The 27,394-nt window shown below is 39.5% G+C and overlaps 1 protein-coding gene across 10 annotated transcripts in view; it reads left to right on the top strand.

Annotated features, from left to right (window-relative positions):
• ADGRL2 (adhesion G protein-coupled receptor L2) overlaps positions 1-27,394 on the top strand; it is a 485,613-nt gene that overhangs the window by 422,898 nt on the left and 35,321 nt on the right. For 7 of the 10 annotated variants that reach the window (XM_019489074.2, XM_019489075.2, XM_019489068.2 and 4 more), the window contains 6 exons: positions 5,568-6,368; positions 20,496-20,792; positions 21,325-21,428; positions 22,287-22,472; positions 23,520-23,558; positions 26,519-26,702. In XM_019489074.2, coding sequence (XP_019344619.1) covers positions 5,568-6,368; positions 20,496-20,792; positions 21,325-21,428; positions 22,287-22,472; positions 23,520-23,558; positions 26,519-26,702 — 1,611 coding nt within the window. The remainder of the gene's footprint in view (positions 1-5,567; positions 6,369-20,495; positions 20,793-21,324; positions 21,429-22,286; positions 22,473-23,519; positions 23,559-26,518; positions 26,703-27,394) is intronic. The other 3 variants (XM_059727993.1, XM_019489070.2, XM_019489073.2) reach the window with 1 other exon arrangement.

The raw sequence follows: 27,394 nt of genomic DNA on the forward strand, positions 1-27,394 counted from the left end.
CTAGCCTTCACAGTTAGTGCTGGAGCAGTATTACATGCTAAAGAAGCATATGTTTATGGCCTACAGAACCATTATGCATGCAAAGCACTTACAGACTAGGGCCTCCAATTAGCTTCACGAAGTGTGGAAGGAAGCCATAGTGTGATGCTGGCCAAGTGTCTGTCTGTGTTCTTAAGTGTTTGGCTTTTAAGGCTACTGTTTTTCCAGAAAACAAACTTGAATTAGCTATTCAATAGGCCAGATAGAAATTTGTACTTTTGCCCAATACCAGTTGCTGACAAATTGGTTTGGCTTACAGTTTTCTAAAGAGGATTTGACTTCAGTTTTAATCATGATTTACTTGAAAGGCTACCTGCTGTTGTGGTTACTTTTGGTACATGGCAGAACCCACCACTAAGGTATCAGAGGTGAATGCCTGAATTATTAGATTTTGTAAGAAACTGTTGTGCTGTCATGCTTGAGGGCACAAGTAGATGTGGGTTCAAAATTAATAATTTATCAGTAAACTAAATCATAAAACAAATGTATAGGAGAAAGAATAAGAAATAGATATAACATTTATTATAAACAGAAAATTTGTTTAGTGACTTGAAATGATCTTTTAAAACATACTTTTAAAATTAACTGTGTTTGAGTAATCAGTAGCTTCTGGCTACTTCAGCAGTTTTGCTTAGTATGTTTCTAATGCCAGAATTCACTACTTTTTACAATTGTATCATAATTATTTTAGTGCAGTAATGAATATATTCTTTTTTAATTGAAACATATCTGGTTTTTTTTTAAATTTGTGTTTATTCAGATTTTTAAAACTGTTTTAGGTCATTCTTTGCAGTGGCTTCTCCTTCCTGTGATTCAGCAGAAAAAATGGCTATGCTCGCAATGGGAAATTTGGCAATACAGTTATTGTTGTCTAACCCTAAAACCAAAATCACACTTCCTTTTCACACGGGAGACAGCCAAATCTGAGATGTAAAAATGCTCAAGTAGCAGTACACTTCAAAATAGTAATTGTGTGAGTTCTGGCATAAGCAAAGTCGGTACAAAACTGTCCGTACTGGTTATTGCACACACTTTTATAATGGAAACTTCTTAAATCAAAATGCTTCTTCATAGTGCTTCACTATTTTAGCTGTACTGAGTATCAGTTAAAGGCCAAACACAGATCATCTTTTCTTTTCATCTCCGCTCTGTATTCCTGTGTCATTGTGAACTGGGTGCTTTGGAGATTTTTTTTTTTCCTATGCCATTTGTAGGATTGGAAGCCTACTGCATACACTGATCCTTAGTACTCTCCCTCATGTGTGTAGTAGTGGTGGCTTGTTATAACCATTTTTCTTGTGCCACTTTTGAGGAGTGACATCCAGATCTAACCTAAATTATTTTGTTTCATAAACGGCACTTTTACTTTAGCATTATTTCTGTTCCCAAAAAGCCCAGAAAAAAGGGCAATGCATCTTATTCCAAAGCATGAGATCAGACAAATGCCAAGAGGTTACTTGTCCATGGAGCCAGTTCCGGTAGGCTAGTCCATAGAGAAAGTATTATGCAAATATTATTTTCAAACATTAAAATAATTTTCTGTGCTGTTTTAGGAAGACAAGTATGGATATATTCTACTCATTGGGTATTCGTATCTACAGGAACTTTTTCTTTTTCAGTTATCAGAAGTATAGAGCCACAGCGCGGCCTGACCTGTAACATGTAGTATTCTACTTGAAAATGATTGCTATTGTTTTGTTTTTTAGTGATAATTCCATTGACATACCCCTCGAATTATCCTGTGCTAGTATAATTCAAGTCTTTGGACATCTTTTGTATTTTCAAGTAAAGTTTAGAAAGTTGTAACTGCAGGATGTACAGAGGTGACACCAAGAGTCATTACAGAGTTGTCATAGGAATTATCTCCAGTTACTGACAATTCTCAAAACTTATGGCAAAGCAGTTTGACAAATATTTCCATTTATCCAAACCTCACATTATCTTAGTATTCCAGTTTCCCCCTACCCCACAAAACGTAACCTTATGTTCTTCCAACTCAATGTTCTCTGTTACACATTTCAGCTTGGAGAGCAATGAGCTTTGGGAGACTGTGTTCCCTCTCTGTCTGGCCATCTGAAACACCTAAAATCACAAGATTTGCAAATAGCAGTTAGCCCAACATGAGAACTTCATTAAAGGATTTCAGAAAGTTGGGCTAAAGGGGAGATGTTTGACTGATTCAAACATTTTCAAACCAAACAGTTCAGATTCCAGTTCTCACTTTTCTGAATTGGTCCCTCCCTTCCTCTAATTATTACAATTTTGGAAAACTTACTTCAAATCATGGTGACTGCTTTTTGCCCATGAGGCAGTAAAAAATAGTACTAGTAGTACGGGTTTCATGGGAAAAGGTATGAGCTCTCACATATCAGATTTAACGTGTCACCCTTGTACAACATGTAGTATATTAGCTTTTCTATGTCTTTCTGGCCTCCATAAATACATAGCTGCCTTTCAGATCATGCATATTGATTGGGCGTCCTGGGTTCTGTATTCATGGCCCTCATAAAGAAATCCTCAGTGAGAAGCTTCTTTGTTTGCATCTCAAAATTCAGATCTATTGCTGACATTTTTCTAATCCTCTTCAATAAAAATATTTGTTTGTATGCTCAGCTGAATCACCATTAAAAATGGAATTCCCGACAAATCTGATATGCATTTCTTTGTCCTAAAATAAGAAGGTTATTGATTAAATTTCAAAGAAATTGAAATGCCCTACTTGACATTTCTCTCAATTATGCTGCACAATGCATGTTGATACTTTGAATAACTGAAGTCAGCCCTTTTAGGATTAATAAGCACATCAGAAGAACCGCTTTCTAAATCTGTACATGAAATTTTATTTTAAGCCTTTTTTGGACTCAAGAATTCAATGGAATCCATTTTAAAAGTCTCTCTCTCTCTCTCTCTCTCTCTCTCTCTCTCTATTGATTGGACTTTGAAGCATTTGTTTATTTCAATTAGCCCATCTGTCCCTGAAAAACGTATAGCTGTACACAAATGTACTCAGAGCAGACATGCCACTAATGATTTTTGTTATCCCTGTCTTTTTGCCCCTGTCCTACTATTACTAATTCTAAGCAGGTACAATATTTCTCTTTGCTGAGGAATAAGCTCATGCATAATAGTTCACAGACAGAATCATCTGAAAGTCATTAACACTGAGTTGTGGAGACATAAGAATTCTGTTCTGTTTACTCAGATAACTCCAGAATTGCAAATTGCAGGAAGAGAAGTATGTTATCTGAAAATGTATAAATGAGCAATGTTTAGGAAAACTACCATCCATTTTGAGAACATTAGTAAAAAAAAGTTCTTGAATCATCCCTTAAAGAAACATTAGATGGATCATCCAGTGCCATTCTAAGAAAATAATCATATGTAATTTTGTTAAATGAAACTGGAAACCCAGAATATTTTTTGGAACAACAAATACCTTTCATGGATAATACCATAATGCCAAAGTTGTAATAGCTGTACAAATAGTTTTGATACATGTCCTTTGTATCAACAGATGCTGTTACAAAGAATAGTGCAACTGGCATTATCCAGATCATTTTATGAAACTGACAGACATACTTTTTCAAAGCCCACTAACAATGTGGACTACTTTATATGAGTAGTAATTATTGAGAAGCTATTTACTAGCTGGACTTTGGTTGTATAACACCCTCCATGTAACTGTAATCTATTCCTTGAAGCATCTTTGGAAAATAATTGTTTTAGTAATTTAATTCTGCTAATCAGGTTTGTTTTAGAAAGGCATTTTCCTGTTTTGATGTGTGTCTGGTGGGGATGGGTACTTATTTTAAATGCTTGGTCTGATTGTCTTTGCATACTAGCTTGCTGTTTCGGGCTTAATCGATGATGCTGAAGAATATCTGATGTTAACTTTTTCTTCTCTTTTCCTCTTCCTTACTGTGCTTTTGCTTCTTTCTTCTAGATGTTTTCGCTTGTTCCTCCTAGTCTGATTTTGCAGTTCTAGACCGAGAAGTTACAGTATTTTTCAAGATTAACATGCCAGGGGGAGGGGAGGAGAGAATGGGGAGACAACCTAAGGAAGCTAAAGAAAATGAGCAACTTCCCCTACAAGAAAAAACTAAAAACAAACCCCAAAGGATTAATTGCGGGGAGGGGTTTATAAGCGCACACATTTATTTATATATTCTGTTTAATTAATATGTATATATTTACAAACACACACGCATACACACACACTATATTAATACAGCATTAAAAAACAACTTGATAGGATTTATGCTGTGAATTTGGGAAGGAGAAGAATATGTATATCATGCATTAGTAAAGTCATTCATTATTTATTCAGGCTCACTAAGTGAAACTACATGCCAACATATCTGTATTGCCTCCTTAATCTACTAAAATGATTGATCCATGTTCACTTATGTAACCTTAGAATCTTTCTCCTGCTAGGTTTTCCTGTTGTCTGTTTCTCTTTATCCAATATAGTGCAGTTCTTATTCTCCCTATATTTAGCGTCTGTTGCTAATTTAATCCTAGATTAATAGTCAATTTATGTTAATCTTCTTTCTTTTTTCCTTGCACTTTTTTATTTTTCTTCGATGCTTAAAATAGAAGTGGAGCAAAAAGGTAAATAACGTATACAGTCCAAACCCCAGCTCCTTGTTATGTGCCTTATGGATGTTAACCTCTTCCCTTCCCCTCCCCACAACACTCTGATATAATGATAATCAGCAGGATCTCATAAGTACACCTCATAAAGAAGTCGACTGTTTGCAATAAAGTGACTTGGCTGCTTAAAATAGGTGGTGGGGTATAGTGTCTGAAATACTTGGGTTGGACGGGAGACTCCCTTGCTTTCTCTTTCTCCCTCTCTCCGTCTCTCTTTCCCTCTCTTTTTCTCACCCTTGGGTACTCTCTTGTTAATAAACTGTCATTTTGCCTGGCTTCCAGAACCCTCTCCATAGCATGCCATGGTTACAGGGTTTCCTGGTCTGTTTCATTCATTGCTTTGGTTGTGTTTTGTTTTCTCTGCTCCTAATTGCTTTCTCTATATACCTGATGATTTGTTTTGTTTCTTTATTTTTTAATTGAGGCACCTCCTTTTTCAGCCTCGCCACTTCTTAAAGTTCTAAACAAGTTGATGTGATTTTTTTTTTTTTTGGACTGAAATGACCTAGCACACTGCTGCACACCAGTTAAAAGCTCTGGAGCGTAAATCCTGTATTCACTAAAAGTCAAAGATGAAAATGGAAGAGTAGCTCTACATTTTCAGTTGTACGTGTATGCCATTGAGCCTTGGTCTGTACTAGTGAAAGCAGTTTCCATCCACTTTTTATACTGGTACAGCAAGAACATGGTAACTTTAAGAAAAGTGGATGATAAAGGTAATAATTGTACTAATTATAAAATAAGGTGTAATCCAGTGCCAGTTAAGTTGATGTTTTCTTCCTGACACAACCATTATGATTTACCTAGCATTTTTTGATTGCATGAATGTTTTAATTTGACATAATTCTTGTCTTACTTCTCTCTGTGACTGTTAGTTTTTGTTTGCCCGGGGACGTTGAAAGCAATTGTGGATTCACCGTATTTATATGAAGCTGAACAAAAGGCAGGTGCTTGGTGCAAAGATCCTCTCCAGGCTGCAGATAAAATATACTTCATGCCATGGACTCCATATCGCACTGATACTTTGATAGAATATGCTTCTTTAGAGGACTTCCAAAACGGACGCCAACAGACAACATATAAACTTCCAAATCGAGTGGATGGTACTGGATTTGTGGTATATGATGGTGCTGTCTTTTTTAACAAAGAAAGAACCAGGAACATAGTAAAGTTTGACTTGAGGACTAGAATCAAGAGTGGAGAGGCCATTATCAATTATGCCAACTACCATGACACTTCTCCATACAGATGGGGAGGCAAAACTGATATTGATTTGGCAGTTGATGAAAATGGTTTATGGGTAATTTATGCTACGGAACAGAACAATGGAATGATAGTCATTAGCCAACTGAATCCGTATACACTTCGTTTTGAAGCAACATGGGAAACCACATATGACAAAAGGGCTGCATCCAATGCCTTTATGATCTGTGGAGTCCTCTATGTAGTTCGATCAGTATATCAAGACAACGAAAGTGAAACAGGCAAGAACACAATTGATTACATTTACAACACCAGATTAAGCAGAGGAGAATATGCAGATGTTTCTTTCCCCAACCAGTACCAGTATATTGCTGCAGTGGATTACAATCCAAGAGATAACCAGCTTTACGTGTGGAACAACAACTTCATTCTACGATATTCTCTAGAGTTTGGCCCACCTGATCCTGCCCAAGGTAAGAATCTGCTTTCATTTCTGCAAGCTGTTTATATTTTCCTTAATATAGGAAAATGGTTTTGTTTTTAGAATAGACTTTGACAGAAAGAAGGATTTCTTTGCTAATCAGTACTCTTAGCAATACTACCACATGTTGTTGTGACACAAATTTGAAGTGCCTTCAAGTCACTAGAGAATTATTTTGTTTGGTTGAAATGCTTGTATTGGTATCATCTGTCCTCCAGGAGTTTAGTTACCACTGGTCAGTTTAGATTTCCACAGCTAAAATAAGGCATAGTTCATTCATTTTGAGGCAAAGCCAGTTAGCATTTGTGCTCTTTTACCTGACTTTCGAATTGATTACAATGTACATGCAGACCTTTTAACTTCTTGGCGCCAGCAGTTGAGAGAGATGTGTGCTAGGAAGTCCCAGAGGGCTGAATGGGGTTAATGTGCAATGCCAGGCATAAATATTCTGAAGTTTTGCAATCCTGCTTTCCCTATCTCCAGTACTTGCTTAGACAAGATTATCCAACTTCTTTCTAGAAGATTAGGACATTGTCGAAGTACATATTAGTTTCCATGGGTAAGTCTGAAACAATTGCCGTTCTGTTTATTTGAACTGAACATAACTACCCACAACACTGTGCATTAGCTGCCTTTGGGGACTTAGATCTTCTAAGAAAGGACTTCCAACAGGCACAAACCTCATGTTAACACCTATAGGGAGAGTAAATTAAGAAATTTTCTGTGTGGAACATTTTGGCAAAAGGAAAAAGGAAGAATATTGACAAGCTGCTTTATCACCAAAAGTGAGTACTAAATTTTTCTCATGTCATTGGTGCCTACATTTAGTAACACATTTTTCCACATTGTAAAGGATTTTGCTATGAGCTTCTCTCTTCAAAAGTTATACTGATAAAATCAGTGGTGCATATTCCCTAGTAGCAGTATAAAGGTGTTTTATTCTGGTATAGAGATTTCTGGCCAAGAAAGGTAGTAAGCTAAACTGGCATAAGATACCTTTCTACCGGTATAACTGCATAACACACCAGGGGTAGGACCAGTATAACTGTTGTCATAGGACATCAGACCCTTACTTAATATAGTTATACCTGTACAAAAACTGTGTAGACTAGATCCATGAGATATTTAAAAATATTTAAAATGAAACTTTCATTACTTTTTAAATAAAGATGACTGTCACAAACCTAACTGTGGGCAGAGGAAGGGGGTAGACCCTGAGTTTTCCCCCTGTGTGCTACTACAAAGAAACAAACTGAGGTTGCCCTGGGATAGCTCCTTACCCCAGCAACCCTCAACTCCATTGCTCTTATACCAGAGCCCGCAGATGCAGTGAGGGAATCTCTTCCAGCCCCAGATGACGATCCTGTGGGGTTTTCATAGAATTTTTTATAGATCCTCCTCTCTGTGGAGAGGTCTACCTGAAATATTACTTACCTAGAAAATACGCTTTCCACATGCAATAAGTAGGAGCCAAACTAAAAGATATATTTTATAGGATAAAAGGGTTGCAAATGCAAAACTGACAATAGATCTGCAGACAGAAAAGCAAAACAAAAAAAAAAATTCCTTGCCCTTTCATCTAGCTACATCTTGGCCTTCGAGAGAGTCTTGAGAGCAGCACCAGAAATCACCCTTTCTGTGGACTTCTGTTGGTCCTGACCACTGCCAGCCCACAGCTAACTGCTTAACTCTCTTTCCAAACAGCATCCCCCACCCCTAAAAGCGTTCTCGAAAGTTCTGGTCTGCCTGAGGTACCTGGCATCCCTTTGTCTAGGTGGGCCATTCCTTTCAAATGCCTTTGCTAGCCCTGAAGCTCAAGGTTTTAGTCCTGCAGGCCAAATGAATAGTGCAGGGCCAGTCCATGGACTGGATTGGGCCCCCTGCCACCTCCACATTGCCCTGTGAGCCAGGATCAGGCTCCTGGATCTTGTTCCAGCCCTGTGCCATCTTAAGCACCTGATCTAGCCTGCAGGGCCACAGCCCGCAAGACTCCTCACAGGCTCATGAGGAGCCCTGTGGACTGATTGACATGGTGCCAGGGGCCAGATCTGGCTCCTGGATTGGGGTTTGAGCACCCCTGCTCTAGAGATCTTGTCCTAGAGCAGAGCTTTCCAAACTTTTCATGTTGGTGACACACTTTTTAGACATGTATCATTTTGCAACACAGTAATTCAGTTCTGGGGGAGGGGCCAAGGGAAGCAGACGCGAGTAAGGGAGCTCCGCGGTGCCCTTCCGCAAAATTTTCCGCATTTCGCGCGACACACCTACACACTGCCGCCGACACACTAATGTGTTGCGGCACACAGTTTGGAAAGCTCTGCCCTAGAGTCACAGTAACAAGAGAGATTTAGTCATTCCACACACTCCCTTCCCTTGGCTAAACTGTATCCAAAACTATAAAGTTATTTACAGATAGCTCAACATAATCTATATGGTGATAACAGGAACATAAATAGATACAGGATAACATTGGGTTTCCAATGAGACCACACATCCATATCATTACAACAAAATACAAGAAAACATTCATGACATGCCACAAACACCCCAGGGTTCATGACAGTGATTACACCTGGATGCTGCAGGATGTTTAAAAATGGGTGAAGCACCTAGAAAACAGAGGCACTAGTTCTAAGAAGCTTTTGGTGTTGTGAGGATTGCCCTAGAATCTCAGGGTTGGAATCCTTGTTTGAAAGTTGAGGGAGGCAGAAACTAAACTTTAACTTGCTGAATAAGTGAGTAAAGTAAAGCAGGAATGGAAAGAATATGGAAGCCTTGTTTGGATTCCTTTGCTAACTCCTTCCTTCCTCAGATGGAAGATCAAGTCATTATGAACATATCTAGAGAAGTTTTTTTTAGAGTGGTTTCAGTGTTTCTTTGTAACTACACCATCATAATACACAGTTTATTGGAGAACCCATGACTGTGTTTTGATGTTGATGTTATTACTACAGATATTGCTTAAAGACCTAGTTCTGAGTGTGTTTGTAATAGGTACATACACACAAGTATTTTCCATTTTTAAACCTGTTTATGTTATATAGTGTATCAGAACTCAGAATCAAATTGAAATGTAATACCCTTGCAGTCTAAGCCAACTACTGGTAATTAAAAGAAAGAGTAAACTGAAGGAGAGAATCTGCTTAATAGGACAGTCCTTGAGATACAGTACTATGAATAGGGGTCTACCTAAATCGAGGAGGCAGGCAACAGATTGTGTGGGCAGATCACGGGTCCTGCTGCCATTCTTGTGTGTTTATCATGACAGGCCCCCCTCATGCCTCTGATTGGCTGGGGGGCCACAGTGGTCCCACTCCTCTCTGCTGATTGGTTGAGAGGGCTATCCATCATTTGGCCACTCCCCTCGCTGCTGATTGGAGGGGGGTGGGACCACATGACAAGCAGCCCTCTCAGCCAATAGCTGCAGCAGCCATGAGGACTGCAGGGAGCCTGCATTTTATTTTTAGTAAGCCACCCCTGTTCCCCCCATGGATTTCACAGACATCTCCCGATTTTTTATTTTATTTTATTTTATTTTATTTTATTTTTTGTAATTTCTACAATATCACAATATGAGTAAGTCCCTAATATGAAATCTTAAAGAGCTTAGGAGGAAACCATTAAACCCACACTTTATTTATATAAAATGCTCATGTCACTATAGTGTCAGCATAAAATATTAACTATATATATAAATATACAGATATAATTAAATTATATATATATAATATGACCATGAGGTTTTTTGTTTTTGTTTTTTGGAGTGGGATCTTGGTGTCTGCATCTGTAAAACATCTTTTGTATTTATCTGTATGCTGGAGAATTTGATCAGTGGACCATTGCTTTAATAATTGGTTTATAGCATTGGTTTAATTGACAGATCGTTTTTGTTTGTTTGTGTTGCTCTGTTTTAGTTTTTTGATTACAGAAGATTGTTTATTAACCGTCTATTCCAGTGGTTTTCAACCTGTGGTCCACGGACCCCTGGGAGTCCTCAGACTGTTTAGGGGATCTGCAAAAAATGATTATGATCAATCCAAAGTATTTGAATGCCCATACTTACAATTTAAAGGGGTCTGCACCTCCATTCGAAAAATTTTAGGGGTCCGACAATGAAGAAAGGTTGAAAACCTGATCTATTTATAAAGGTGGGCATTAGGATAATGTTTCCAGGCACATTATTTTTGCTGTCTTGTGCCAAGATATCCTAATATCAGGTATTTAATGATGTCATAGGGTCAGTGCCAGATGTGCATGGCAGAATACTCGATTTTAGGGATCGAGGATAAAATTCCTCAGATCCCATTGCTTGTCCCAGGACCTTTAAAACAACTCAGCTAACAAGTTTAAAGACAGCAGGGCCCATATGGAAACCTCAGGATCTTGTGGCTGTGAACAAACACTGACTATATACAGATGTTTGTTTCTACTGATAAGAGTTTCTCCAAAATTCTTATATAAAATTATCCTGGGAGCTAGAGTGAATGTATGGTCCAGCTTCCTGGCTAAATAGCTATACAGGTGAGCACTCCAGGCAGGGAGCACCAGATGGTTGCTTCCTGCCCACCCTACCCCCCACCTCTGATGAAGCCTGTACTCCATAGGCAGTTCCCATGTTTTAAATCAGTGCTTCTTAACCCATGGATCATGACCCAAAAGTGGGTTGCAAGAATATTTGAAAGGGTTGTGAGCAAGTTCTAGAAAAATGTGGGAAAGCATGGGTTTCCCCTTGTAAGCTGGAAGGCTGCCAGCCTGCAAGGAGCTGCTTAGAGCAATTTGGAGGCAATGGGCACATGTGCCTGTGTGCATGCACACATACGTGGCTGGCACGCAGTCAGGCAGGTTCATGAGAGCAGCCTAGCAGCTGGATGCAAGTAGGTGTATGGGGAGTAGGGTTTGGAGGTCTAAGGCTTGGGGACTGTCCGGGCGTGTGCATGTGGGTTGGTGTGAAGGGGATGGGTATGTGAGGCTGGGTGGGGGGGAAGGCACCTGCCCCTCCAGCAGGTGCCAGGGCTGGTGCTTGTACTCACAAAGGTGTGGCAGCTGGGAGATGCTGCTTGTGGGGGCGGGAGGGGCCATAACCAGGCTGCATGGTGTGGCATGGGAGCCTGGGCGGGGGGACGGACGGACGGTGGGTTGGGAGTGAGGGATACTGACAGGGACGGGGGGCTCTGGGTCAGGAGTGAGGGGGAATATCATTGGTATGGGGGGCAGGAGTGGAGCACCAGCAGGGTTGAGGGGGAGCTGTATTTTGGGGTTGGGGGCATTTTGGGATTGCCTGTAATTTGGGATTGAGTGAGAGGTAGTGGCAGGGCTGGGGGTGGGGTGGGGCAGGGGACTGTGGCTTGGGAGTGAGGGTCACTGGCAGAGCCAGGGGCTGTAGGTCCTGAGTGAGGGGCACTGGCAAGGCTCGGGGGGGATGGGGGGTAGGGGACTGTGGCCTGGGAGTGAGGGGCACCTTCAAGGCCAGAGGGTTGTGGGTGAGGAGTGAGGGGCAATAGCAGGGCCTGGTAGGGCAGGGGACTGTGAGGGCTATGGTAGGGGTACTGGCGGGGACAGAGGGCTATGGGTCCTGAGTGAGGGGCACCAGCGGGGCCAGGCTATGGGTCAGGACAGGCCATCAATGTTTGTAAGTGGGTCCTGGTACCAAAAAGGTTGAGAACCACTGTTTAAATCACCCCCTAGATGGGCTACACACAGGGAGATATGAAGCCAGAGGCATAGGGAGATGGGGCCAGAGGTATCTTCACCAACCCAGGAGAGCAGAGGACTGAGGATACTTGGTGTGTCTCTCTATCCAAGAGAAGCAGCATACAGACATTCAGGTTATATCAGGGACATGTTCCTTCTTTGTAACTACTGTCACTCTTGCAGAAAAGCCATTTCCTTCCACAAGAAGTTCTTTGAATATCTGTACTCTCTCCTTTTTTCTCCCACTACAAATGGAACATCTATATGTGACTGTTGCCTTTGTAGTGCTATGTATGCCCTTACAGAAAGTGAGCATACATATGTTCCGTGTATCAGTAGAGCTACAAAGATGGTGGATTCACCACAACAAAAGTTCCTGTTTCAAGCAGGAACTTCTTTTTAGTGCTGTGTTCTGTAGTGCCACATGTAATGTGTAGACAGTTACATCTAGCACTATAGGGGGTCTTTTGGTCTAAAAAGGAGTCTGGGACTCCTGTTACTTTAAGGGAAAGATTGCAGCAGAAAGAGCCCCAGGTAGTTGAACAGGAGGTAGCTGCAATAGGGAAGGTGCAATAAACTACCCATTAAGGGTGAAGGGACACACATGCAGTTAGTCAAAAGAACACCTGACTGGAAGAGGAGGAGCCCAGGGGATATAAATCTGGCTAAGAAGCCCGAAGAATATACAAGGGAGTAACTGGCAACTGAGTGACATTTGCAAAGCAAAAGGCCACGATTAAAGTACCTAAGGCATAAATAGGGGCCATTAGGGTCATAGGTGCCGACCACTGGCTCAGTGCCAGCTAGGCATTGTGAGCCGAAGTCCACTGGGGTGAAGAGAGACACTTGTGGAGAATAGAGTAGTGCAGAGTTAATGAGCCATGGACCCAGAGACCTGAGGGGTCCATTAGGTTGGTAAAGGACACTGAGAGCTCTCCAGGACTCAGAGGTAGCTTCCCATTGAATAAGAAAGGAACATCAAGACATGGCAGGAAAATAAACAAGGGAGGTTAACACAGAACTGGGAGTGCAGGCAGGATTAGGGTGGGCCTAGGCAGCATCACAGCTGTCCCAGTCCCCCAGAATCCCATAGTGCTTTGCTTACACTCCCCTCTCAGTGGGAGGAAGGAATAGTGACTGGCTCCCTGCCAGCTGCCAGGGAAACAGAGCTGCAGGTCTGTTCCCTACAACGGCTATTACAGAGCCACTCTTCCCCCAGCTTTTCTGGGGGACCTTGCTGCTGCCACCCCATGGCAAGCAGCTAATAACCTTTTCCCATACACTGTTAGCAGAGGAAAGGGTTGTTGGTCAGCGATTGTACTGACAAGGTCCCCTGGTGCCAGAGACAGCAAAAGAGCAGCCCTTTATCACCTGCTACCTGGAGTGCATATATTGGTAGCAGCTTTGCAGTGCTCCAGTCAGGGGTCTATGTGACTGTGTTCACCCCTGTAGTGGTCTATATTTGTACCTCTAGCAATGAACATATAGATTCATAGATGCTAGGGTCAGAAGGGACCTCAATAGATCATTGAGTCTGACCCCCTGCATAGGCAGGAAAGAGTGCTGGGTCTAGATGACCCCAGCTAGATGCATATGCAACCTCCTCTTGAAGACCCCCAGGGTAGGGGAGAGCACCACCTCCCTTGGGAGCCCGTTCCAGACCTTGGCCACTCGAACTGTGAAGAAGTTCTTCCTAATGTCTAGTCTAAATCTGCTCTCTTCTAGCTTGTGGCCATTATTTCTTGTAACCCCCGGGGGCGCCTTGGTGAATAAATACTCACCAATTCCCTTCTGTGCCCCCGTGATGAACTTATAGGCAGCCACAAGGTCGCCTCTCAACCTTCTCTTGCGGAGGCTGAAGAGGTCCAGGTGCCCCCGTCTCTCCTCATAGGGCTTGCCCTGCAAGCCCTTAACCATACGAGTGGCTCTTGTCTGGACCCTCTCCACTGTCCATGGCCTGTGTCACTTCTTGTAATGGAGGCAGTAGGGGTCCAATTACTTGTATCTTCCATCTATCAGCCCATCTTGACTGTATCAGCTTTTGGGTATATCATAACTTCTGCCTCCTGAATGTTTTAAAGGCTGAAGTCTTTCCTGGGGCATCTTTGTCGCATCTGACTCAGACTTCTAACTCAAATATTCAGATTGTTTACCTTAGGAGCAATCTTGGACTTGTTCTTGACCTTGAATTTGTTTTTTTTTCCCTTTCGAGCAGTTCCCTTACCTTCATACTGCCTACTGCAATCTTTAAAATATTAGCAAAATTTACTCTACTTTCAGCTGAACCCTTTGTCCATGTATTAATTACTTTAAGGTATTGCAGTTACCTATTTTGCCCTTTTCTTCAGTCCCCGTTTCCTAAAGCTTTTGGAAATTCATAATGCTGTGACTAAATTACTCTTCTACACTAAGAAAAGTTGGTCTAATAAAAGATATCAGATTAACCCAAAGAACCTTGTCTTCTACACTAAGAAATGGGTTCATTTTACGTTAGCCTTTTCTCTCTTTCACAGATCTCTGCCATGATTTCATCCTTTGTGTGTCATTTGAGAATTACATTTTGAGATGGACAATTACGTAAATAGAAGGCGTTTTAGGACTGAGTGAAAACATGCTATAAAAAACAGACCCCCTAAATTATGCATAAGTGATATATTTTGACTTAAACCCCCCACCCCAAACACTTTCAAGCCAAAGTTTGTTCTTTAGAAGCCTGAAAAGCCCAGTGGAGCAAATATCCAAAGAATGCAAGATGGCAAAAGAAATTTCAAGAAAAATAAACCTCTTTTTGTGAAGGGTGGAATATATCTTGAAACTGATTTGTTATTACATGATTTTTTTGATTTGTTTTTAGAGATTTTTGTTTTTTGGAGCAGAGGTCTTTTAACAAAGCAAAAACCTATCCTTCTGAGGGGGCTCCCTCCCTATCCAAGGGGGTAGGTGAGTAACCCACAAGTCACACGCCAGATAAAATCCAATGACTCACTTTTATTTCAAGACAGTGAAAATTAACAACACATATTTGATACAGTCTTCTAACCAGCTCAAGAACAGCAAGTGCGTTGGGTTGGAGGAAAGGCACTCCAAACCCTTTTCCCTTATAGTTACCCGATAGGTCTCGGGAACCCCACCCAGTGTCCTGGGTGGTGAGACCACCTCCTTTATCGGGTCCTCAGCCTTGTCCTCCCTGAAGTAGTTCCGCCCAAGGCTTTGTTCTTAGAGCCTTTATACCTTCCCGTCTCCCATCTCCCGAGGCCCGCCAATCACACCATGCCTCTAGCCTTATCACCTTTTATGGGTTAGAGCAAGCTTCATCCACATGCTGCAAAGCGAGAGGTCGCTTTGGGCCTTGCTGTAGTTCCCCTTTTTATGGCCATTATTTCTGGTACTTTCCAGAACACTTAGTTGCTCAAAGCATTTCTTTTTTTCTCCATTTCGGCTGATCAGCAGATAAATTAGGTCATTGTCTCATGGCCTCCGGGTTCCGCAAAGCTGACCCCTGCTCCAGGTTGCCAGCTTGGCCTCCTCCCAGAGGCCTCTTCGAGATGGGCCTTACACCTTCCCTTTGATGTTTTCCTTAAAGATTTAGGGGAAGACAATCTTTGTGCATTACAGTTTGCCATATCTGTACAAAATTTGACTGGAAGGTCATCCTCCTTATTTGCCGCATGTTAACTGGTGTTATATTTTATTGGATCACTGCAGGGTACAGTGGTGCCATGAATGTGGACTGAAGGCAAACCCTGGTAGTACCATCACCCATGCCTTCAGAGAGTTGGAATTTGACACAAGTACATTTTTGTAACTTCATGAATCTTCCGTGGTGCTATGCAGAAAGCTGTTAAAGATTAGCTCTCTACCAATATCTTAAGGGATTTGTACACATGCTTGTGCCACCGCACCGGACTCTTTTACAAGTGCCTGGTGCTGTGGTGCATGCAGTTGTATAAGTGGTGAACTGAGCATCAGTGCTGAGAAAATGTCTATGGCATTCTTTTGAACTAAATCACATCAAAGGTGTTTTAGTTTAAAAGTGCACCGCTGCCATTTTCTGTGTGCTGATGTATATTTCACCTCTTACACAACTGCACGTGAAGCACTGCAGGGCGCGTCAGCTCGCATGCGGAGCAGACTCAATCAAGTCTGCTCCAACCTGCTGGATCTCTGGCATGTGGGATGAAAAGGTATATGTATAAATGCCCTTAAATATGCCCTTGCTGTAGATTGATGTTAAAGGTGGTGGTGGAGGAAAAGATAAGATAACGAAAGCAAATAAACAAATTTCCCAATTATAATTTTGCTAATTTATTAAAACCTTTGTTTCCATGCTCAGATATAAATTTAGAGTACAGTTTTGCTAACTCCAGGTTTCTAGCTAAGCAGGATCAGTCTAGGGTTAATACTTGGCTGGGAGGTCTCTAAAGAGGACATAGCTATTGCAGGAAGAACTGGTGATTTCTGTCTTTTATATCAAAGGGGTGAAATCTCTGAGAAGAGATGTAAAACCCAAGTTCCTTATGTACTCCCTGTGGTTATTTTGAGTTGGAAGGCACTTTTCTGGGAAAAGGAAGTATTAACTCAGTGCTCTAGCCTGCTGCCTATTTCTCTAAACATTTCAAAATGGTCTGACTTAGTAGCCAGCCTAAAGCCCATTTTCAAAGAGTTATTTTTTTTAATATCCTGATTCACAAAGATTCAGATAGGCTTAGTGGAATTTTCAAAAGTAGCTATGTACCTAACTCATTGGTTTCAATAGGAGTTAGGCATGTGGTGGGTTTTGAAAATTTAACTAGGTTTTTTTATCTTTAGGTACCTTAATAATTACATTAAAAAAACTGACACTTAAGAACCCAAGTCTCAGCAAAAGTCAGTTGGGGTTAACACTGGTGGTGTGGACACTGGGACAAATGGCTGGAAGTCCAAAAGCCAAGAGTTCAAGGCCAGAGCAGAAGTACTCACTGTGCAGCCATGTCAGATTCCAGTGCATCTCTGAATTCTACTGAATATTTTGTCACATAGACACAAGAAAGGGAAGTGGGGCCAAGGATCAGATTTTTAAAGGTTTTTGGTACCTACCAATTTAGATAGGAACTTAGCAAAGTCTTCAAAATTAGTCGCCTCTATCTTGCATTACATAGGCATCTCAGTGCAATTAGTTGCATAGGGCCAGATTCAATTTTAAAGGTATGTATTTATCAGTGTCTGCCCCCACTGATATCATTGAAAATCTGGTCCTTACTAGCTAAATACTCCCCTGAAGTTTCATCTGGAAAAAAAAAATTATTTACTTCCTGTTCTAACTGTAAGTTATTTTTATAGTGCAGTCTTTCACCATCAGTGATGGAAGAAATGATCTGTTTGCATAACTGTTTCAATTAAGCCAATTTACCATCTACACATTACTTCCTTCCTTTTTGTTCACTTCTTTACTTGTTTGTGCATTGCTTTTAGGCTGAACATACACACACATGTACATTAAAAAATACTGGAAGACGTTTTTCTTCTCTTAGGCCAGGTACAGACATTACACTTTTACCGGTATAAGCAAACAGAAACCAGTCTATACTCATGGTTTAAAAATGGCAGAACTCAATCTAAGATTTGCCCCCCTTCTCCCTCCCTTCTCTCTCCAGGGCAAATGTGTGTCTACCTATCTAAACTACACTGCTTACCAAAAACTGTGTAACTTAGATTGATTCCACCTCAGGCTTTTTGAATGTCTGTGCCTAGTCTTAATGCCTTTGCATTGAAGCCCAGTCAAAAATTCAGTCCAAACAAAATCTAATTTTGTTACTGCTTTTGTTTTACTGCATGAGGCAAATTACATACTGTTTGAGCCTCTGGGCCCCATTCCTGTCAATGAGAATGAGAGGCCAATAATAATCATTCCCATTCCCACTGTCTAGTATTTTTTACAGCACCATGAAAGCAAGCCAGCATATGCCATCACCCAAAACTTTCACAATATGAAAAGCTGGAGTGATAGTGGTTATCAAATAACTGTTTGCATCACAGGGGAATGACCTGATCAGTGTAATCCTCCCTAATTCATTAAAACGGTTTGCTTCCTAAATGCTAGATATACTTGAAAAGGACATTCTTTGGCTACGCTATTCTTTCAGTCTTTTGGAAAGTAGTTTCCTCCACTTCCAAATTTAGATTCTTGTGACAAATACTTTCAGATGTGGAATTCCCCATTTATGTCTTGCACTTAGATCAAGACCAAATATCATACAAATAGAAATCTCTTTTTAACATTTTATTTTTGTTTTTAATTTTAAATCATAAATGCTTTTTGTTTGCATTTCTTGTTACTGTACTAACATTTGCAGATCATCTTTAAAACGGAAGTAAGTGCGCTTCAGAAGTCATTTTAATGGGTAGCATTGAAAGCCATCCTTAGCTAAGGTGGCACAATAGCAGCAGTTTAGCTGCACTCAAAACACAATATGAAATTATCTGTTCTTAAAATTGTCACCTCACTGCTCAACTTCAGACAGCTGTTATGAGCTCTTTTACTGATGTTTGGCTCTTGAGATAAGGACAGCCTAAATGTTATAGGAAGAGAATGCTAATTGCAATATTGTTAATACAGATTTCAGTGATTAAATATGTACTAATTAGCAAAATGTGTCATGGGATGTATAGGATTATAGTAATAAGTGGTTCTCCCCAGCTTCATTCTCCTCTGCTCAATCCCCAGGACCTGATTCAGCATCAGTTACTTGACACTTCTGCAAGTGACTGTGATGCTTTTGACAAATGTTAATTGAGAAAGCACTGAAAGCCTGGCTGCACTGTAATCAAAAGAAAATTACAGAGGTTTCACAAGATGTCAGGCAAGTGCTTACAGAAAAGATAGACAAGTTTGAATAGGTTTTTTTGCAGCAGCAGCTGGCTAGACAAGAAGTTCAACAGGATTATGCAGGCAGTACTCAAACATTCAATAAATTAGACTGAAAATAAGACATGACCTGAAAAAGTTTCTTATTTAAGATGAAGAATAAAGACAGAAAGATCACATTTGCATATATTGTTAAGAGAATTAGTTTGCTCTTTTAAGAACTTATAACTGTAAATAAATCCTGGATCAGGGCAATAATACTTCAGTCAATGCATTTTTACTGTCTGTAATGTTTATCCTTAAAGATTTAATTGAACAACGTGTAAAGGGAATAAATAGTGCAAAGTATTCTCCAAATGGTTGAAAAACATTTAAAGCTCTTATCCAAAATATTTTTTTTTTAAATAAACTTTTTTTTAAGACTCTCGAGAGAGTGTGATACCTCTTTTCTTCTTTGTGTTTGTGGTTTAGTTAATTTTTTTTTCAAGAAAATATGTTTTTGAGACGTCAGCATACCCCATGGACGTCAGAGACAAAAATCCCCTTGGTAGCCTAAGAGTAAGTCTCTGGGACATAATTAAGAACAGCTTTAAAACAGAAACATGTCAGATCCATTAGTTTCTAGTTTGTCTGTTAGAAGATGAGGTAACTATTTGCCCTGAGTTTGTAGTTTCCCAGGGCGGGGAACTGTCTGAGCTTTTTCTGTACAGCTCCACACACACCCATGGACATGTAGGTGTACTAAATGCTGGCCCTTCAGCTGCCTGTATGGCTACACTGTTGCTCAAGCAGTGTCTAAAGATGAATAGAAATCAAAGCATCTTTATTTATTTTATATTGGTTACATTCATTATTTCCATGAATATCTTTTCTATATAGGTCAGTAGAATGAACAGCTGTGATTCTGAATCAGAAATTATTTGGCCTAAACCGCTGTTGTCTTGACATAGAAAATTAAGTTATATATTTGCCACTGGCATGAATTAGTTGTTTTTTCTTACCTGCTTCATCAAAAAAAAATGGAGCCTAAGATGTTCAAGCACTAAAACAACACATGTATGCTAGGCTTTTCTTCTGTTTGGATCTAATCAGGCGTGGTAGAAATCTTTCAAGCAAGAATGACTGCTGGATGGGAAGATGTTACAGTAATTATTTTCCTGCAAGGTGTATAGTGGGTGACTTGAAGTTTGTTGTTGTTTTAATGGCCTAGTTATTTACATTCCACAATGCTTTGTTGTTTACATCATGCCAATTTAAATTATTCTATCATGCCGTTCTTTCTCTGAGATTATCAGAATTTGGTTAGTTGTTTCATGCATATTTTCAAGTACTGATAATTCACTACTAGTGCCTCTTGGCTTTTTGAAACATAACTATGAATTTGTATTGTATAGATAGTTGTAATGAGAATGTGCTGAAACCAACATATTAGTTTGAGATAGACAATGAGGATGAGAGAAGATTTATACTGAGATCAAGAAATGGAGACACAAGAGTATTATGTAAAATTGCAAAAATAACTTTTTCTACACTTTCTTCTATAATTTTAAGAACTTTATTATTACTGTCATTTTCAATCTACAGTGCCTACCACAGCAGTGACAATAACTTCTTCAGCAGAGCTATACAAAACTACAGTATCAACCACAAGCACCACTTCACAGAAAGGTCCCACAAGTACAACTTTATCTGGGGGAACAAAGGAAGGAAGCAGAGGACCAAAGCCACCACCAGCAGTTTCCACAACCAAAATTCCTCCTGTGACAAGTTTTTTCCCTTTGCCAGAGAGATTCTGTGAGTCTGCTGAGGCCAGGGGGATTAGCTGGCCTCAGACCCAAAGAGGAATGATGGTTGAACGCCCTTGCCCCAAAGGAACTCGAGGTATTGCCCTAAAAACATATCTTGATTCAAATAAATGCTTCAAAAGTGACATGCAGCTCTTTTTTTGAGAATTATTTTTAATCGCAAGCTGTTTTGTGATTTTTGTTACTCGAAAAATGTTGTGCCTTGAGGTTCAGGTTTTAATCTGTAAAAAAAGTATTTGAGTTTAGGCACAAATTACCTTGTGTACACTTATTGAGAATCCAGGTCATATTTTAGGTCTTTGTTTTAGGACTGTAGTGAAACAGGCTTACAGCTGCCTTTCTCATTATGAGTTCTTCTCTGGATAACTTCCAGGTAAAAACCAATGGGCTTTTTTTGTTTGTTTGCTGTAAAAGTCTGATAACTTACACTGACTTTTCTGTCGCCGTTTGTAATCTACATTATTTTTCCTCCATTGTCAGTTATTGTCAACAGCTTCCACTCTGTTATTCAAAATTTAGCATGGAGCAGGGATGCATCATAGCTGGTTTTTTGAATGCATTCAGAAAAATGGTTTCAATTTCCCTGTTGTTTTCTACATCTGTTGTAGGAACGGCCTCGTATCTCTGCATGGTTTCCACTGGAACATGGAACCCTAAGGGCCCTGATCTTAGCAACTGTACCTCACACTGGGTAAATCAGCTGGCTCAGAAGGTTGGTTGGAACCTTTTAATATGATATACACTGGTGATTAAGGGTTTTAACTCGGAACATAAATAATTCAGCTTTGTATGTTGAAACCATCTTTATTACTCTTTGTTCGTTTTAAGAGCTGGAAGAATTATGCATGCTTTGTCTGTAAAGCATTTACTAAAAGTTAGATTCACATGTGTTCCTTGGTAAACTGTTTTATAAATTAAGCTCTTTTAATGAGTCCAGGCTTACTTAATTTCATTGCTATTTAATTCAAGATAGCTTTTTTGATGTTCAAAAGACAAAATGTACATTCTCTTAATAAATCAAATATTATGAACTGCATACCAAAATATGCAATAGGCAAGCAGATGTTTAGCTTGCAGAAAATTATGATACAATAAACTAGATTTCTACAAAAGTGCATTAATAGCAGAATATGATTAGAGCACAGTTCCTCTTTTTTTGTGTTCCCCTCCCTAATGAGCTTTACTGAGTTTATGGGAAAACTAAATAATTCACTGTCAATACCAAGCTACTTGACTTTCAAATGCCTCAAGCGCTGGTATGAGCAAATAGATTTCTTAGTGTCTGATAATAGCAGTAAAATAAAAGTGAAGATGAAATGGAAGATCTGGTCCAAAATTACCAATCTGATTTCTGCTTTTGATGGCTGTTAAGAACTGCTTTTGTGTGTCATGGATCTAAGAACCTTTAATCTTCTGAGATAAAGAGAAAGTTATTGGTCTCAATTAGTTGCAGATTTCAATGTATGTGCAAATGGTTATTTCACCACAACAAAGGTATGCAGGGAATTGGAATTAGGAGCCGCAAGCAGAACAAGGGATCCTGCTGAGATAATATAAATTGTCATTTCAGATCAGAAGTGGAGAAAATGCTGCTAGTCTTGCCAATGAGCTGGCTAAACACACCAAAGGACCAGTCTTTGCTGGTGATGTGAGTTCATCAGTGAGGCTGATGGAACAGTTGGTGGACATTCTTGATGCTCAACTGCAAGAACTGAGGCCTAGTGAAAAGGACTCTGCTGGACGGAGTTATAACAAGGTACCCACTTTAACATCCCTCCAGTAGTTAGGATAACACTTCCCCTGTGGGTTATGTTTTTCCTTTCAGAAACATTGCTACCAAATCTATACTTTTTTCCAGAATGCTCAAATGTCCTGACAGCATGACAAATAAAGGGTGTAGGGGGAAAAAAACAACACATCCACAATAATCTGTCAATTATATTAATTTAGTGACAGGACACAATATTCAGCAGCTGACTGAGGCAAAATATATTTGTACCTTTTATTAAAATATATTCTTAATTTGGGAGAAAGGGGGCAATACTTTTCTCTCAAGAGTAACGAGAATTTAAAAAGCTTGTTCTGCAACAATTTTAGCCCTGTTCATATGCTAAGGTCAATGGTGCCATAAAGTATGTTGCAGGATTAGAAAGTTTAATAGCTTATTTTAGATGTCAGTTCATGTAAGTAATGATAATTGGGGATATTACACATCCATCAAGTTATTACTATCAACAAATAGTAAATCAGATAAAAATAGATGTTGGATTTTGAATTATTAAAAATAGGGTTATTCTAGTTTTTTCTGGATGCTGAGCTTCATGACATGACTTGCCTCTTCCTCCCCTTTGTATGGAGTGAGTCATTACTGTACAAATTAAGGGATTTTTTTTGCCCAGTCTGTTATGGAAGGACTATACCATTTTCACACCATCCATCCCTGTAGCTGTGACATTTTAGCCTTTGCAAAGATGAGTTTTATTCAAAACTCCTAGTAATGGTGATCAACAAATCTATTCCAGAAACTGCGGATATGCCCACAGAGGCATAGTCTCACCTCAAGCATTGCACAGAATTTATACTAGTGCAGCAAATGTAGGTTTAGTCTGTGTTATGGCTGGAAAGCCATGTGCTCCATAATTTTGCAGAGCCCAATGGAAATTCATTGGGCTAACATTAGACAAGACATCCAGATTCTTTATAATGCAAATTTAGGATTTGACACACCAGCCTAATTTTTGGATATTTCTGTAGCTTTCCAGAATGTGTCTAACTTCTGATTTTCTTTTTTCTTACTAAAAAGCTCCAAAAACGAGAGAAGACATGCAGGGCTTACCTTAAGGTATCTCTCCTGTGCTGTCACCCTGCTTTCTCCCTGCTTCAGCAACCTGCCACGCTTTATCATCTTGCTGCATGATCCTATGTATTTCAGTCTTTGATAAATGTGTATTGTGCCCCATATCAACTGTACAAATGTTGGCTTTGCACAGGTATAAAACTCTCAGAATAAGCAAATATCAAAGTTTACAACTTTTTTTCTCTTCCACTTGTCCAAAAGTACAAGAACAGCATTGGGCGTTATCTGAATTGGAGATAACCCTTCTCTTTCCTTGTGTTACTCTCTGGGGAAAAACAAATCTGGCAATCTAACAGAAAGGGCATCATGTTGGTAGTTTCTTGTATCAAAGACTGCTTAGCCATAATGTATGTGCATGAAAAAAATCACATTATACAGCCTGTTTTGTTCTTTCTGTGGTTCACTCTTAATGTCAGTAAGACATTATTTTTTCCAAAGATTCATTTAAGAGTCATTACAAAGACCAAATATGGCAACGTCAGGATGAACTGCAAATAAAATAAAAGTGCTCCTAAATTTTTTCCAGTGCAATATGTGCCAAGTGTCCCATTAACCATGCTACAAGGAGGCATATAGCACATTGTTACCTAATTTTTAATTTCTTTTAGATCTTCATGTATCAGTCTGTGTGACGCCCAGTCCCCAGTCTGTAATCCCATGCCAATGATGTCACTGCCACCAAGCAGTCCTGTTAGCAGAAGAAATTGGCCTAAGCTAGATCATGTAAGTGGCTTTTAAAAATTATATTGCACGGTTTTTCAAAGTTTCTTTTTTAATCTTCCTAGCTTTTGCTTACAAGAATAATACAACTTTGAAACACCGCACAACATAATAAAAATAAAATACACTTACCTAACAGTTGTCCCTGAATACAGGATGGTTTCACATTCCAGTCTCAAGTCCAGTACATTCTTGTGTAAAAACATAGGAACCACCTGGTCTCAGCAAGATTTTGCAAGATCTGAAAAGAAAAAGGGAGTTGGGAGAGTCATATGTTAAATAATAATTTTCTAATTGTTCCTTTTAGCCTGGTTAATAGAGAGCATGGCAGATATTGTTGGAGTGGATTGAAATGTCATAGTTCTATTTGCAAGTCACCTTTTAAGATAAAAGTTAATGTTTGAACTGTAGTACTGTAATTGGTGTGTTGTCCAAGACTCATGTCACTGGGACAGGTATAGTTTTCTTTTTTCCCCCCCTCCCTGTTTTTGGCAGAGAGATGAGTGCCGCAAAAATGTTATTACATGGCTGATCATTGTGATTCCACTGGAGAAATACAAAGAGTTAGATTATACTGTAATAAATAAGGAATGCCTCAAGTTAATGACTGCATATAATCAAAACTGTATATAGATGCACAAGAAACTGTAGCACGACCTTAATTTCTGACTGGTGTCATTTTCAGTAGGTCTCAAATGAGCTTCCCTGTTCAGATAAGACTAATAAACCTCTTGAAATTACAAATCAAAAGCTGACTTACACTATGCAAATGAAGCAAGTTCCCACTTTGTGACAGAGGATTCATTTGTACCTCAGATTAGAGGCTCCAATCTGTATTTCTTGGTGACTAATGAATCTGGCCTCTGCAGACCAATTTCTGTTCCACTCTAGTTAATGGCTGCAGCAGTATCAGTGTGAGCATTTTGACTATTCTGTCTCCCATTAGAGACGAAAAAAAGGCTTTAATGCCACTTCGAAGTATCTTCCACCTGCCAGGAAGGTCGTGATGGCTCACAATGCAGACAGAAAGAGGATATTAAGATGGATTAGGCTAATTAATCTTGCTCTGACAATAGCCTCAACCAACTTTTCATATTCATTCATGTGCACAGAGTGTAGTATTCCAAACCAACATCTTTTTGTTTGTATAATGTGTTCTGTTTCCATTCCCAGTGCTTTTAAATTGATCAAACAAATTATAGATATAGATATATATCTATATATCTATATCTATATATATATATGCTTAATGACACATTATGACTAGGTAAATGGGACAGAGTAAACATGGTGATTCAGCAATGCATGGCATATTCAATGCACAGCTACATTATGCATTAATGTAAGAGCCTGCCTTCAATTGATTAACTGATTACTGTGATTGATTGGTTTATTTTGTAAAGGGAATATATGATGTCTCTGAATTCCTTTCCCCTTTTATTTACTGATATTTTATATGCAACTTAATGAACCCTAATATGTGATGATAGAGCAGTCACAATGCAGACTTTTAAAGTGGCAACTTTGCTCAGTTTTGTCATTTTGCCTTCAGTGATAACAGGGACAGTCAGTGGACATCTTGTTTGCTCTATTGATTTCCTTTGTTAACTGACCCTTGTGCAGGAATGGGAGTTAGTAATCTTTTTAAGTATCTGTGAACAGGTACGGAAACAGGAGGGGGAGTGAGAGTGAAGCACGCTAATTTATAACCACTGAGGCATCTTCATTTCATGCCTCTTGTAATAAAGAAGACAGTTTATCTTAGACAGCAACTCATATTACTGTAGCTGCATGCATTCATTGTGTTAAATTTCCAGAGTAGGATTATTGACTAAACTTGCCAGTTTTGGTGTTAGTGTGTTTTAAAGGGGAATTATGTATATTGACATCAACTTTGAAATTAAGGCCACAGGCAAAACCAATGGCATTGGTTCTTACATTTTTTAGCACATTAATAATACTGTCTTTATATCTGACTAGAGACAAGCCAGATATGCATATTTGCTAGTTACAAACAGCACACTGCTGGTGGCTAGTGCAAATCTATGAGTGCTAATTCAACAGAGTTGGAAATATTTTCTTGTTGAAAATAGTTTTCCGGTGCCATTAAATCACAGTAAATCATTTTGACAGTTAAGTATTACAATTGTCACCAGATAATGTTGGAAATTCTCCCCAGCTGCCTAGGGCAGTCAGGCCTAATGATAGTTTTCTAATGAATGCAGGCGATTGTTGACACAGTGGACAACCTGCTCAGGCCTGAAGCTCTGGAATCCTGGAAAGATATGAATTCTTCAGAACAAGCACACGCTGCAACAATGTTACTTGATACACTAGAAGAAGGGGCTTTTGTCTTGGCTGACAATTTCGTAGACCCAACTAGAGTCTCAATGCCCACAGAAAATATTGGTAAGTGAATTTTTCTTCAAGTACAGTTTCAAGCACTGTACAGCTTGAAACAACAACAATTCAGCCAAATAGTCACATACACTTAGAAAGCTATGGCAGCACCTGGTGGTACAGCTTCCCATGTTGAAAAGCAAATTCTTATAAGTGGTGATGTTTTCTTAATTAGTTTTAAAACCCTGCTGCTTCTGTAGCATAATTAATGCAGTGTAAAAAGTAAAGTAGTTTTTGTTGCAAAGTTGATTTACAATTGAAAAATCATTAGCAGAACGTATGGATATGAAGAGTGCTTAAATGCCAGGGTATGGATTTTCTGAAGTAACTGAAATGCTTGGTGCAGAGCTCTGGAAATGCTTTCCCATTATATATAATCTGCTCCTAATGAATTTAAATTACTTTTTGCAATGTGTTCTGCCAGTTAAATATTTTAGGCACATAGAACATGGACCAAACGTTTATATTAAACACAACTGCCTTCAGGTGAAAATGTACTCAGAGAACTACATCCCCCATAATGCAGAATAGCTATGCTCCAGAGATTGCAAAATAGCTGAAGAGACTTGGAGCATAATTTAGAATTTAAATAGTGGCACTGAAATGAAAGGATTCAGTATGAAGGATGTACAAACACAGGTGTATATCCTTGTTATGGCTGAGACCACTGCTGTGTGTAAGAGTTAATGTGTCTCTGCACT

This window comes from Alligator mississippiensis, chromosome 5 (genome assembly GCF_030867095.1).
Source record: "Alligator mississippiensis isolate rAllMis1 chromosome 5, rAllMis1, whole genome shotgun sequence".
NCBI lineage: Eukaryota > Metazoa > Chordata > Crocodylia > Alligatoridae > Alligator > Alligator mississippiensis.